The sequence below is a fragment of the Stylophora pistillata genome, chromosome 13, assembly GCF_964205215.1.
Source record: "Stylophora pistillata chromosome 13, jaStyPist1.2, whole genome shotgun sequence".
Taxonomy (NCBI): Eukaryota; Metazoa; Cnidaria; class Anthozoa; order Scleractinia; family Pocilloporidae; genus Stylophora; species Stylophora pistillata.
The window spans coordinates 326515-341135 of record NC_142531.1 but is presented as its reverse complement, the minus strand read 5'-3'; the positions used below and the strand labels follow the sequence as shown (position 1 = coordinate 341135).

At 36.3% G+C, this 14621-nt stretch overlaps 2 protein-coding genes and 1 long non-coding RNA gene across 3 annotated transcripts in view; 2 read left to right on the top strand and 1 right to left on the bottom strand.

The window, feature by feature from the left end:
• Positions 1-469: 469 nt before the first annotated feature.
• Positions 470-5032, top strand: LOC111334688 (uncharacterized). Its single transcript, XM_022940505.2, has 5 exons — positions 470-617; positions 1692-1716; positions 2344-2538; positions 2922-3203; positions 3870-5032. The coding sequence occupies exons 1-5, from the start codon at positions 546-548 to the stop codon at positions 4310-4312; spliced, it is 1017 nt and encodes a 338-aa protein (XP_022796240.2). The 5' UTR covers positions 470-545; the 3' UTR covers positions 4313-5032.
• Positions 5033-7174: 2142 nt separating this feature from the next.
• LOC148717198 (uncharacterized) lies at positions 7175-10841 on the top strand. The gene is made up of 3 exons (XR_015994678.1): positions 7175-7359; positions 8155-8230; positions 9403-10841. It is a non-coding gene; the product is annotated as an uncharacterized LOC148717198 (long non-coding RNA).
• LOC111334657 (brefeldin A-inhibited guanine nucleotide-exchange protein 1) overlaps positions 10842-14621 on the bottom strand; it is a 25859-nt gene continuing 22079 nt past the window's right edge. The window contains exons 41-42 of the mRNA XM_022940461.2: positions 12945-13022; positions 10842-11570 (exon numbers count right to left, since the gene is read on the bottom strand). Of these exons, the coding sequence (XP_022796196.1) occupies positions 12959-13022 (64 nt within the window). The 3' untranslated portion in view covers positions 10842-11570; positions 12945-12958. The remainder of the gene's footprint in view (positions 11571-12944; positions 13023-14621) is intronic.

Sequence of the window (14621 nt, the reverse complement as noted above, 5' to 3'; positions counted from 1 at the left end):
ACATCGTTCACTACATAACATCTTTGACTTAAACACCAGCTTTAAAAAAATTCACCGTCTGCATTTATTTTAACATCTCTACTTTACTTAAATATTAACAATTATCACATCATAGAGTTAATAAGGTAATAAGGCCTCAAAAAGTTAAAAAAATAAGAAAAAAATTGATAAATTTTAGCGCCAAATTTTTCTTTGAAAGTTAGCCATCAGCACTCTTTCTACGCTGAACAGATTCTAACTTGTTGGAAGTACTCTTTTGTCGATTATATTTAACACGAGAGGTGTGATCGTTGGTCATTTTCTACTGTCATTCCAAGCAATTCCGCTGCGGTACATGGTTGTTTTTACAGAAGAGAAACTTGGGGTACAATAACCTGCAATAAACTATCATCTGTCTATAAATCACCGTCCCTCTTCTTCCCCCTTACCCCCGCCCCTCCATGTCTTGATCCCAGTACTACTCGGACAAATGCATTCAGGAAAAAAAATTCCGTAGTTGCCATATCATCTTCCAAACAACAGCAAAATATTTGCATCTGTTAAAGATGAGGGGCGAAAATTGGCTTGTTTTCGTGGTATTGCTGTTCATCTTCGAGATATGCTGCCTTCATATAATGGTAGGTTTTGATATGACTGTTTTTTTGGATATTTGTTTTTCAAAAGATCATAAATTCCATACGTGTTATTGCACTACATTACAACTTTACTTTGTCGAGCAACTTGCAGTTAAGAGTATAAAGCGGCCCTTCCTTTGATTTGTGCACTTCCAAGGTTCTTACGGTAAACATTTCACTCTCCCTGTTTCACCTTGCAGTGGAGGTCAATCATAACTTTTTGCTTCTCTAAACAATAACAGATCAGCTGAAGAAAATGCAGATAGTAGACTATACTCAATTTTGACAAGCTGATCAGAAACGTTAACTTATAGTTATATATCTGATGACTAAAACACTTCTGACTCAGCAAAAGTAACTTGCCATGATGATTTCATAGTATATTAACTTGGGTGGGAATCAGGGATCACTTACAGTTTTGGAAGTAACCTGTAACTTGTCAAAGTGAAGGTCAAAGCAAGTGATTTTTTAATTAGATGCCAGCATGATTTGATTAATCATCGGTGACAGTTAGGGACTGCTTTTGTTTTCTCATCTTAACACTGGAATTAATTGTTAGCCAGAACCATAGCATAGGTAACAATTTCTTAAGTTAATCCCAAAAGTTGCACACCAACTGACTGAGAGTGACATTTAGAACAATGTTGGATATCCTAAGGCCCAAAACCTTCTATATTATCCACTCATAGAGTAGTTTGAGAGTAACAAAGAATTCTTGTGGTTAAACTTTAATATGCTTTGTGGCTGTGATCTAGAAAATCCCTATCATTTATAGGACAAAGAAGATTTCCTTTGCATTCTCCTTGGCTCTCTCTTTACTACCTTGATTTGTTTTGTTACTTAGATGAAAGGTGCTCTTGCAGTGAGTAATGAATCTGCTCAGATTTGAAATTAGAGAAAATGGTTTTAAATAACCCTAACCTTCACCAAGTTTTTTCTGAAAAACCCACTCCCCTTTCAATGTTGAGTTGTTTCCAGGCAATAAAATTTTTCCATCACTGTCAAGTTAGTTTTCACTAAGCACATTAATATCGGAGGAAACAAACTGAAATGTTCTTTCTTTATTCTTCATTTTAGGGAAATGATATATATTCCATGTCCAGTAAGTGGAAGATTTTCTGTTTTCATGCATTAATACTAATAATCCCTGTCTCCCAAGTTGTAGTGAGTGTAAAGTTCTCTTAAACAGACAGCACTACCTCTTAATTGACTCCTAGATAAAAAAAACAAGAAATTTGAATAACTAGGTTCTCTCATGAATAATTCCCCAGTCCAGTGAGCAGTTGTTTTCAGTACTCAACACTGATTTTCTGCTTCTTAAAATGTCCTGACTTTTTGGGGGTTCAGTTCATTAAAGCTTCTCAGAAGTGCTGGTTCTCCAAGGATAGCATTTATCATCCAAACAATGTCACATTTTGTATTGCAATATGGTATCATGTTTGTATGGAATTTTAACAGGACAAGTCCTTAAATTGTTTTTTTTTTTTATTTACCAACACACTGATCAACATTTTATGTTCACAACACCTCACTCTAGTCAGTGTTATTATAAAACCAGTTAATATAAACTGACCCCACTCTATTCCCATCCATCTCAAGTAGTGGGAGGGACTGTACCTCAGCTACTATGGTGCCATATATTGACAAAGGAATCAGTACTAAACAGGAAGAATATCAAAGATATTGATAAAAATCAGCAAGCTCTCTAATTATATGCTGATTTTTGCAGGCATTCCTCAACCATCTGCAGAATTCCCGATTGTACTCTTTAATAGACTGAATTACCAAACATCCTCTCAAAATGACTACACTCGGCTTAAAGAAGAAGAATACCATGTATGGAGTCAAACAGTTGGCGATGAGAAAAGAGAATTCCGCTATCGATCAATAATAGTGATGCCAGGAAGGACACTCACATTTAAAGGTATATAACTCTGTGTAGGTGAATTAATCATGGATGATATTTTATAATAACTTGATCTTTTGTAAGTTATAGTAGACTTACTTCACCATTGTTATGTCCAGAACAAAGCGTCTTATTTCTCCTCACAATGTTTACCCCTGAATCCCATGTACAGGTCATCGGAATGAAGAAAATGATCACCAACTAAATAAGGTTTGATTGCTAAACTGATACTCCTGTCCAGCACCTAAGGAAATGCATAGAGTCCACTATGGAGAATATACAAACTGATGTTAGAGTGTAAAGGTTTTGGAAATATAAACTAACACTACTGAATCACAATAATGACATATCGTTATGGTTATAGATATAACTATGAATTGCCAATTTGTTGATATTTACAGCTGGTTTTCTGAGTGGAAATAAATTTACCTCCTCCGTCTATAACATCACAAACATTTCTAATATCCACCTGTGGATGTTTGATAACCAAGATGTTGGTGGCTCGTCAGGGATCTGGTACACACAGTGGCCTCACTGGGAGATGAATTTTGCCCTTAAGTTGGAGCCATGTCCTCACTGTGCACTTCCAGACTGCGGCAACAAAACTTGTTATTTTGGAACATGTGGTATAAGTGGAGAATGTCAGTGCATCAGTGGCTATTCAGGAGAGAACTGTACTAAAAGTATGTTTATTGACTACTTCTCTGAAAATCATAACCACTTACTTGTAATATCACACCAGGTGCTCTTGACTGATTATTGGTTGACATGTCAATTGACAGACGGTTGATACTCAGTGGATATGTCAGTTGACACTTGATTGACATTCGGTCAACACTCGATCAACACTCAGTTGACACTCAATCAACACTTGGCCGACACTGTTGATAGTCGGTTGATAGTTGGCCAATACTTGGTTGAGACTCAGTCAATAATTGACAACTTTCTTGCGAGTTGTTGACAATTGTACAAAGTTTAATGTGGCCAGGTGTTGCTTCAGTGTAGAAATTGAAAAATTAAATACATTTACAAGGGAACTTGGAGGGTATGTGTTTTACTATGCAACAGCTCTTCATAACTGTGAACATTTTCAGGCTGTTTGTTGGTCATTTATGTTAGATCCAATTGAAAGTATTCGAGCACTTGCTATTTAGACCACTTTCTTTCAGCTATGTGGATTGTCTCTTATCTTAACAATGAATTCAGTTTGGTCGCCATTTGTGCTATTGGAGGGCGACAAATGGGGTTGTCTTATTTCTACCTAAGACCAAAAGTGGAGGTGCACTTAAAACAGTAAGATTTTGAAAGTGTTATTGTCAATTTCATACTGCTGTTTTTTTTTTCCACAGGACCTACTGATCTTGAGAAGTTTCCATCAATTCAATACCCTCTTATCTTGTTTCCTCAAACATATTTTCAAGGAACACCGAAAAAACTTGAACCTGATACTTTTGAAGTTTTTGCCCAAAACAGCCAGAGTAAGTTGCTGTATACTTATCAGTCCATGCGAATTCTGTTCAGAAGGAAGGTTACTTTCTCTCGTGTGGACCACAATGCTGAGGTGGAAGTTCCCATTGGACGAGACATAGAGGATATTCCATTGTTCATGATTTTGAATGAACACATAGGAGATGAACTGTGGATCAACTATTCACCAACAATTGAACTGAGCTTTGCAGTAAAAATTCAAGATAATCCTGCCTGCACCAATTGCAGTAATGTTGGTGGTAGTTGCTTTACAGGAAGCTGTGTCTGCCTCCCAGGATATAGAGGAGAGCACTGTGATAGCTAGTGCAGTATGATAATTGTGTTTGGATGGGACCTTCACTTTTTAACCCACTATGTATTGTCCAATTTGGATGAGAGTAGTCCATGAATGGAATGTTATCATCCATTCTTTCAGCAACCTGAACCAGATTACGACTGTAGTTGCAGTAGTCACTCTGTCGAGCTGCTTATGACTCAATTTGTGTCACTGTCACTGATAACAGTTCTTTCCAAGATGACCTTAGCCTAGGATGAAACTTAAAGGCCCACTGTTACTCCTGGTTTCAAACCCTCAGCTATATTTACATTGTCAGTTTCACATAAAAAATCAATTTCTTAGGTGTAACAAAGAAAAAAAATCAAACCATTGCCCTTTTGTAGAATAATTTTTTTATTTATTCCTATTTATTTGATAATTAACTTATATTTAATATTTTTTTCTCTTTTTTATGCCCCCAAGGCATGGATTGCTTTTGTAGTTGTATTTTCATGGCTACTTCAGTTTTATAAGTAAATGCACTGATCTTTTTTTATTATGAAGCCCTTTTTAAAGTTCTCTTTTTTTAAGAAGTCATATAATAAAATATAAATTTTAACTTTACATAATTTTTGATATCACACTGCCACAAGTGCTCTGTTTTGAAACCTGGTTGCAGATTTAATTAACCTTGTTTGAAATTTATTTGTACTCTTTTGAAAGACATTCATGTTTACAAGTTTGGTAAATAAAGTGTAATAAAGTGTATATATGCATATTGACTATTGGACTGGGTAAACTTCAGTAAATGACACAAAGTACTACTTTTACTCCTGTTCATCATCACAAAAAATTTTGCCATAACAAATTCTAGCCTTTGGTTGGAAACTCATTATTCTGTAGAGGTAGTTAAGTTTCTTTATTAAGTTCTCAGTTAGTACGTGCCTTATGATTGGTCAATTTAGCGGGTAGTATTTCAGTGTACTGAGATCTTCCTAAATTAATAATTGAAAAGTTAGCTGTAAGCCCCTTATCCAGTTGCCCATGAACTTCATTGTGTCTGAGTTATCAATAGGCAAATTTTTCTCCAACAATGTATTGAGCAACTTAGTGGTGGTGAGAAAGACGATAAAAACCGTGGCTCGTAACGAATTTTAAAGATGAATTGGTATCCATCTTTGAGAATTTATTAACTCGAGAAGACGAAAAAAACCAACAAGAAAAAGTTTCACCAGCATAAATTTCCCCCTCCTCTCACCTTTCTCGCATTATCATTTTAAATATTGTTTGCAAGTCCTGCGGAATGTTTGATTTAAATTGCAAATATAACTTACACTTATTGATTATTCATTTTAGTTGACTCAGGATCTTCAAACGCGGAGCTCAGAACTTTGCTTTGGTTTTAAGTTTTCTCGCCTTAAATGAAAGTTTTGGTCAGAAAATTCGTCGTCTAACATGGGCAAGAGTACCATATAACCCCATACCTTAATTATGCATTCAGTCTTTGTTCAATGAAAACAATAGCGATAACAATAGAACTCCGCAGAGACTAGTAGTCTCTGTTTTCAAAATTTGGATTTTTTTTCTGTCTTTTTTGAAACAGGGTAAATTCGGCGCGTTTTCACTTTGCAAAACGAGAAATTTAAGGCATTTTCCAGAGGTTTTTAATTTTGAAATATAATTTAATGTTCAGTTTCGCTTTGAAAGCGTAAAATTGGCCGGAAAATAACGTTAAGTCTACGGTCAGGCTTTGAAGTTTGTCAATGCAAAGTTTAAATAAATGTTGTATCTTACCTGTTCTTGTGGTTTTAGTTGATTCTCTCATTATCCTTTCGTGTCCTAGTGATGAAAATTGTTCGTGAAGGCCGGTGCATACAGCGATGCAAAGAAACCTTTGTATCTAGTCTTTCTGGACTTCATAAAGTTGGGCGATATGTTCGATAATGTTTCCAAAGGGATCGTTTCCGTAGTGCTGGCGCCACATATATTCTTGTAGGTAGCCATCGAAAAGTCCTTTGGATGTTCCTGTTTGGGGCAAACCTCGCTTGATTCCCCACCATGTATTTTCGATGCCCTGTGTGTGCGCACCGGTGAATTCCGGCGCATTGAAGCCATTCCATCGCAACCCTTTTTTAAACATCGCCACTCGTATCCGTCTCGCGATGAAGCACGTCGCGTCCAGCTAAGTTCATTGCTGCACCCAGCTCGAGGACATTTTACCGACGTCGCAAGCAGGTTGTGATCCTTACACCACTGTATGCACCGGTCGTGATCCGATAATATTCGAGAAAGTCGAATAAAATTCAGTCTCTCCGTCTCCGAGTTATTGTTCTCCTTCTTTTTTTGTATCTTCTTCTTTCGTTGATGTTATTAGAAAGAGGTATGAATAAATTTTGTTTTCTATGTGGTATTTGGCCAATCGTAGAGAAGAAGAAATGCATTCTTTAGTGCAAAGGGGACCTTTGGTGCATTATATCAATGCACATAATGAAATTTTTTACTGAAAGGTAAAAGAAAAAGTAGCTTTTGGAGAGGAACTCCTAACTGGTTTGCGTAGCATAGTGGTAAGGCTATGATTTGATAATGGTCTGATAATAACGCGTTGTCTGAGGAGCGATGGTTCAAGGCTCGGCAGAACTGCCAAGAAGGTAAAAAGGAAAGAAAAGAAAAAAAACCGGGGAGAAGGGAATTGGAAACAAAGGAAAGAAGGGAGAAGAACGTGAGAAAGGAATGGAGACGAAAAAGCCGCTTTCAATCAATTTCTCTTTTATTGAAGCAGTAAGTACTTATTAAGTACTTATTAGTAATGTATATATGCTAAACCCATGAGAATAAGTCATTGTCTTAAAAAACAATGGGATGCATACAAAATTAATGAAATTGAATGCATAATCAATGTATGGGGTTATAGGGTACTCTTTCCCTAACATGTCCCAGTTGTTCAGAACGTCTGGCAGTTAAGGTTAAAATGAAGCTTTGTGGAGAACACCCTTTTTTGGAGTGTAACAATCCTCACAAATGGGTGGCAACCAGCAACTAGAAGTCGACTGAGTCAAGCTGTAAAGCGATCAAAGTCTGGACTTCTGCGAATTCAAGTGAGATATTGGTTTTCTTCTTTTGCACGTTAATGTGAGTTTTTGAAAATTTTGTGAGCTCATCTTTTTGCCTCGTCCACTTTAACAAAAAGCAAAGAAGCAAGACATTGCCTACTGCAGAAGTGAATCGCTGTCATGTTTCATCTCAATCCCGGCTGAAAATTATTTATCTCAAATCTAAATGAAAGTTGTGCTCATCAGTAATTTGACTAAAATTGGGTTAAACTTCAGAACACCCGGCCCTTAATATGCGTCTTTTAATAGCTAATATCATAGTCCCGAACTCACCAAATTAAATCGCTGGAGTGTAGATTCATAACGATCAAAAGTGGTCGGGTATTCTGAAGTTAAACTTGAATTAGATTACCTATTTGTGTGTCCAGGTTTAGGAAAGTCGGATAATGCTAGACTGTGAGTGGGTGAAAGAAAAGCTGAAAGGCAAAGAGTGGGTGCGCAAAGCTACCGTGACCGCAATGACTCCGTCATTCCATCCAGGGGAATTGTCGACACTCGTGAGTCCAGGAAAGTTTCTATAAAATATCTCGGAGTGGCGGAAACTTTGAAAGCCGGTAGACCGCCAACATCGAAGAGGAGGTAGGCTTCTAAAAAAAACAGGAGTGAATAAAGATAGAATTGGCTATTGTGTTACGCCTCATTCTTCAATTAAAGCCATAAATGATGTGGACGGGTATTCTGAAGTTACTCCGGAACGCTTCAGTAAAAATTTCAGGGTAACTTGTTTGATCTTTACTGTTTGTCCTTTGCTAATGAGATTATTTCTTCGTTACTCATCAGGCAATAATGCTGTGAGAAGAAACCACAATGAAGAATTGACAAGATCAAAGTTAAGGAGACAGATAAAGTTATACAGGTCAGTTTTATGATATTTTCATGCCTAGGTTTTAAAAAAGGGTGGTTGATGTTAATCCGTGAGTGAGTGTATATGTTCGTAGGCAAATGTGTCTTGCGCACAAGCTACTTTATAAAACTGATCTTGTTACAAGGCAATACGTGAGTATGTTAAAGATTGTAAGAAAAAAAAAGCAGCAACAACACCAACACCAAAATTCCCTCAAACGTTCCATTGTAAAGAAATAAAATATGTTCTGGATCAACTCAATCATGCTTTTGAAACTTAGTGTGATGTAATGGTGGCTCCTCGCCTTTGACGTTCTGTGGCACTACCGCGTAAGGATTAAGGAACACTTAATGTAAACCTGCAATGCATCGAATGATGAACAGAATTATGCCAAAATTTGTCTACGTGAAAAGTGAAAAGTCGTGTAGCAGCTCTTATTATTGACCTGTTTAGCTTACCACTTAGACGCCAATCGTCGAACTTCGTTTATATCTGAAGCATTCAGGTTTACCATCAACAACAATCCAAAATTTAAAGGAATCTTAAGGTTTTGATGAATCCAAACCACTTTTATATGATTTTACACCAAAACAAATGAAAAAGTGGCAATTAAACATTTACGGCGAGCAGGTTAGGCACTTTCGCCAACCATCTTTGACCTCGCGTGAATCTCGAAGAATCCAAAGTTAAACAAAGTGATAGTTACAATTATTGCTCAACACAGCGCAAATATGATTCAGGATGTAAGACACAAAAAGTTTTAAGTTATAACGAGCCACCTCAATATTTTACGATAGATTAAGGTAAGATTTCCTCACAGCCCCACACTTTATCAAGATAGTTCTTGCATAAGAGAAAGCTAAGATGAAAACTATAGATTGCCTTTGGTACTACGGCTTTGTTTGAGAATAGTGCGAAAATCTTACCCAGATCAATTTTCTGTTAAAAAGGAAAATCCAGGATTGCAATAGTTTTAGTATGCTACAGGTGCGATCTGTGATTGGTCAATAAAACTTGCATGGCGCTTAACCAATCAGACACAAAACTAAAACAAACCGCGCCTTGATCATACGTTTTCCCGCGCTTCGGGCAGTTTTCTTGTTTTCATTTTGAATTCTCTTTAGCCCCTTGTAAAATTTTCTTCTCTTTGATTGGCTGTTGTGAGCAATATGTTTTTTTTTCAGGAGACTCCATCGAAAAGTTTTCGAATCATTCAGAAGAAATAAGTTTGGTTCTATCAACATGTTGGGAAGGTGAAAGTCATGGTGTGTAGTAAGGTATTTGAAATTCGCTGAGGCAAACGCTAGCAAACATATCAAATTAAGGATCAAAGAAATAAGAAAGAAATAAGAAAGAAACAGCTTTTAGTGTAGCTAGAATTATTTCTGTCTGAAATGCGACAAAGAATAAGGACAGGTGACGATTGAATCATGACTCAGTTTCTGGTGAGAGTTGAGGAAAACCCACTCTGCTATGATATACCAGTTACCAAACTGAAGTATTATTTAAGCAGTGCAATCGGTAGTGATTGAAAAAATCCTGTATCTAAAGAAAGATAAGGAAATCGTTGAATGATGAGGATAAACCCTTCATTTGCTTTAAATGCAGCACAAGATAACTTGCAAATTCACCGATCCTATACACTGAAATTTACCATAAGCTGGAAAATAAATGTTGTGGCATGTATTTCACTGCCGATTCTTATGGAGTCGTTTAAAATGTTATCGCTTCTTGGTGTTGAAGTGGAGAAGCAACACAAAACAGAACAACAAACATATCCAGCACTTTGATCACTGATGGTTGTTTAGATTTCAAAACTGCTAAATTTGGGTATTTCTGAAATTCAACAAAGCCTGACCAATTGCAGACATAATTTTTTATCTCAGGGTGAATAGCTTTGAAACTGCTCATATATTTAGGGATTAAATCTCTTCCGGAGCCATAGTGTAACATGTAAGAACTATGTTTATGATCTCTTTTATTTTTAAAAATTTTATCTATCCTTAAACGGACCTCTGATATACGTTTAGCAAGAAGATTGTAGATAATACAGCTGGTTGTAGAGTGCAAGAGGGAAGAAAATTTCCCTTAACAGAGCGCTTAGCTCATTTTAGAGAATACTCGAAACATGTCTTTTTCTTTCAGGCATGAACTCGAAGATGATACAAGAAGAGTCAAGGAATTTATTGCTTAAAAATTAGTCCTGGATACACCTAGTTATGGAAGAAATCGCGCGCAGGAGAATGTTTGCGTTAAGAATTAACGAGTATACACTTTGCGCTTTTAAAAGGGCCCACTATGATTTCCAGAGAAAAAAAGAACTAAGTCTTTTGGCGAAAAAATTTGTCCACGGGAAAAAAAAGTCTGCGCTTTTGAATGGTGTCTGGTGTTGATTAAAAAATATAATGCCTTTTGGCGGGAGAAAATCTTGCTTTGAACAATTGATTTTCTCCCATTAAAAGTCGAGTATGTTCTTTTTTTGCACTTGAAGCTGTTCAAATCCGCAGAATTTTTTTTTTCCTCTGGGCAACCCTCCATACGCAAAAGAAAGTAAAAGAGAGAATATATTCTGACTAGTTTCCAGGCCCTTTTAAAAGACAATAAAGAGGGAATATAACTCCTATTTCTTTTACAAGTTCTTTTTATTTATGCAACTCTTTATTAATAGATGAAAGTGTTAACAAAAGTCGATAAGCATACATTGCACTGCTTAGTCAGATAACCGAACTAAGTACAAAGTAGGTATAAAAGCACGAAGAATTACTGACATCGTAGGGATATTTTTATATAAAAAATTTATACTAAATGACTGTGCCACAAACAAATTGTTGAACTTAAGTCTGATTTCTTCATACACTAATAAGAAATGCTAGAGTTTTGTATCGAAAATTTTAAAGAGAAAATGTCAAACGGGAAAGTCAACTTAAGAGTTGCGAATTAAAACAAAGGTTAACTCTATAATTTCCCTGCAAGTTGTAGAAAAAAATCTTAAAGATTTTTGGTCTTTCTACTAAACTCAGCCTTATCTGTTGCATTCAAATGATTTCCAATCTACGTACGAAATCCGTGTTTAAAATCGAAAACTTCTTGCATTTTGTAGTTAGAAAATTATGAATTTTTTCGACAGCAGACAATAAATTCCTCACAAACTTAAGTTGTAAAGCAATACTCTTTTTTGGCAACAAAATTATGAATTATGTTCACAAGAATCCGTAAATTAGTCCTAAAACGACGCTGGCTTTGCTTTGTTACAGGTTTTACCTCTAAAATTAATTTCCAACTGTCTTTCTTGTTCAATTTTTTCCTCCCTTTCCTTGCATGTGGTCGGCTTCAACAATTGATGTTAAAGGAACTGCAAGAGAACACAAACCTGATGGTTAAAATACGGAAGAACTACACTTACAAAATAATGGTGACAAATAGAGACATTTCTCTGCCTCTGTTAATGTTTTTTTTTCCCCAGATAACGTTTCAAGTTGTCCTTCAGTAGCATGTTGATGAAATTAACGATGATTGAGACCTTGAGCTCCTGTATTTCTTTTTTAATTCTGAGCTATCACTGATCAACGGCATAGACAGGGAATATAGTTTTGTTCAGAGCTGATGGTTCCCACAATAAAACATTCAATCTGCGTGACATATTCGAGTCTTATTTCACCGCGTGTTAACCTTCATTTGGTTACAGCAACACCAAAAATTCATTAAATCTTAAGCCGACCAGCGTAAAATCAATGTATCTATCCCCCTAATGAATTCTAATATTCCCTTCCCAATTTTTTCTTTCGAGAATCCATTGATTCAGCAGGATTAAAACGTCTGACTGACTGATGTTCTCTTAGACTTGTCATATTCACAAAATATTAAGACAGTGTATTCATAATGCGCAAACAAGCGATATTTAAATATTGCAGTGCAGGCGACAGAATAATCTTCGAATTAGTTGAAAAAAATTGGGAATTTCAGATCTCCTGAATTCTGTCGAAGATCTTTCTTCTTCGATTAAAATTCGTACGTGTAACAACTGTAAATTTCATTTCAATGAAACTAAAACGTTTCATAATTGCAAAACTGATTAATCACGTCGTCCAAAATGCCCAAAAATCGTCTCCACCTCGATGGTAAACGTGCGAACATCGCGTGCATCACAACTATTTGAAGTTTCGCATTGACGCAAATGCATGACATGACACGCCTTCCTCTACGCATAACTGACAGAACCATTCTCAAAAATGTTTACCTTTACAGACATGCAACAAGAAAGGTAGCTTCATGTTTTATTGGTTAAAAAGTCAACGTCTCAGAGATGTACAACTGGTTTTTAACAAAATTTCTTTAAGCCCGCCAAAACATTTGTTAACATTCCGATCATTTCTTATTGGTGGCGCAGTTTTCTGACAAAATCTCATCTTATGAAAATTTACTTTCGCATGAATTATCTAATCGCCCCTTGAATCGGAAAAGTTGTACAGAATATCCAAGTGACAAAACTATTTAATAGTCATCGTACCTTGTGAAAACATATTTCTGTCGAGAAATTTGAAATTCTTTCTACACTGATTTGAAATCTTTCAACTAACCTAAACAGTGAATCCATCAATTATCAAGATATTTTTTGACATGTTTCAACAATTTGTATTTGTCGCATATATCAAACCACCGTCTTACGAAAAGCAGCCACTCGCACACATTGTGAGCCTGTTTAGGAAAAATGGAAAGTATCTCTTACCTTGGCGCACTTCTTTACTTTCGTTTCTTTTCTGTCCATTCATATGCTTTGTAAGCGTCCATCTTTGCGGCAGTGCATCTTAAAAGACCAAAACAACAGTTTAAATTCGTGCGCCTCCATAAATTAATCACACTGGTTTGAGCATTTCAACGTTCATGTTTTATTCAATGGGAAAAACTCCACAAACCAAATCAATACAGAGGTCGCAGAGGTCAGTGGTTCGATTCCCGTACAGGCCTGATTTTTTTCAGGTCTGATTTTCGCTATTGCTTGAATAGCGCTATCTACTGCGAGGATCGTTCACCATATGCAAATCAATACTGTAGTTTTCTGCTTTACAACTGTAAATCTTTCAACGCTTATTCACCAAGAGTTGACATCAATCTACTTCGCGAAGGTGTAACTCGGTGTGAGATGTTTCACTTGGCGGTACATTCATACTTCATCTGTTCTCAGCTCGGCAGGACTGAGATAATGAAGTGATGAATTTACTTTGAAATTGCGAACGAAGACTTGAGAGCGGTATTTCTTATGGAGAACTAGTCTACAACTCTTCCATCCTTCATTTAAAATTCTCTCAAATCCATACAACCCACTATTCGACAAGTTTGAAGTTGAAATTATTCTCGTTCTTACCTTGTTTTATTAAGAAAAAAAACAAAACAAAACAGAAAAATTCGTAGTGAGTTGTCAGTCCATATGAGGCCTGCTAGCACAAGCAAAGCGACTCCTTGATGTCTGGCTCCATTTTGAAGTTAAACATCCTGAGAGGTGACGCAGTTTAACCGACGTACAACCGTTAAATGTAAATAAGCAGCGAAATTTACACGTGCCCTGAAGTAGTGTTTAACTAAAGAAATCTCGAAATCAAGGCTGAAAGAAAATTTGCTTGGGGGGTTTTAAGCGATTAATGAATATATCAAGGTTCCTACATATAAGTGATATTTCTTACTTCAACTTGATGGAATTCAACCATAAATTTACGAACGTAAATTAATCTTTAAGGAAAGGCAGGGAAAGACTTTGATAAAAACTTCGGACGAAATGCATAGCCAAGTAAGTCTTTTGATATTTAACAGTTACGTTCATAAACTGGAAATAGAAATGAATAAAGGCTGATAGTTTCGAAAGAAACTGTTTGGGGTTGCGTCGGTGGGAGTAACGAAATAAATTGGATATATCAACAAAGTTGAAATGGTAAATTAGCCACCGTAATGATTACAAAAGCTGACGTTTCGAGCGTTAGCCCTTCGTCGGAGCGAATGACGAAGGGCTAACGCTCGAAACGTCAGCTTTTGTAATCATTACGGTGGCTAATTTACCATTTCAACTTTGTTGATATATCCAAATTATATTGGAAACAGAAATAACGAGCGAATCTCTGCAACTAACCTCTACTCTAAAAAAGTCCAACAATTTACTGACATTGTCTTACTGGCTTGACAACTTTCCCTGTGCGATAGTTCATTGTCAATTTATTTACGTACAAAATTCTTTTGTTTTAATAATCGCGTAGGATTTTTCACGGCCCAGAAGAGCTGATTTTTAAATTTGCACCACAGAAGGCTTACTGAACCCTTTTTGTCGCACCATAAATTATCCTTGAATTTGTTAATGAGCTTTTAGAGCGATACAGTCATACCTTGTCAAGAGAGGATCATTTTGTTTATTAACAAA

Excerpts from the sequence above, each read along its gene's own strand:
- LOC111334688 (XM_022940505.2), top strand. The coding sequence starts at position 546 with ATGAGGGGCGAAAATTGGCTTGTTTTCGTGGTATTGCTGTTCATCTTC. Across the intron at positions 1,717-2,343 it reads TGATATATATTCCATGTCCA|GCATTCCTCAACCATCTGCA; the intron begins GTAAGTGGAAGA and ends TGATTTTTGCAG. Across the intron at positions 3,204-3,869 it reads AGGAGAGAACTGTACTAAAA|GACCTACTGATCTTGAGAAG; the intron begins GTATGTTTATTG and ends TTTTTTCCACAG.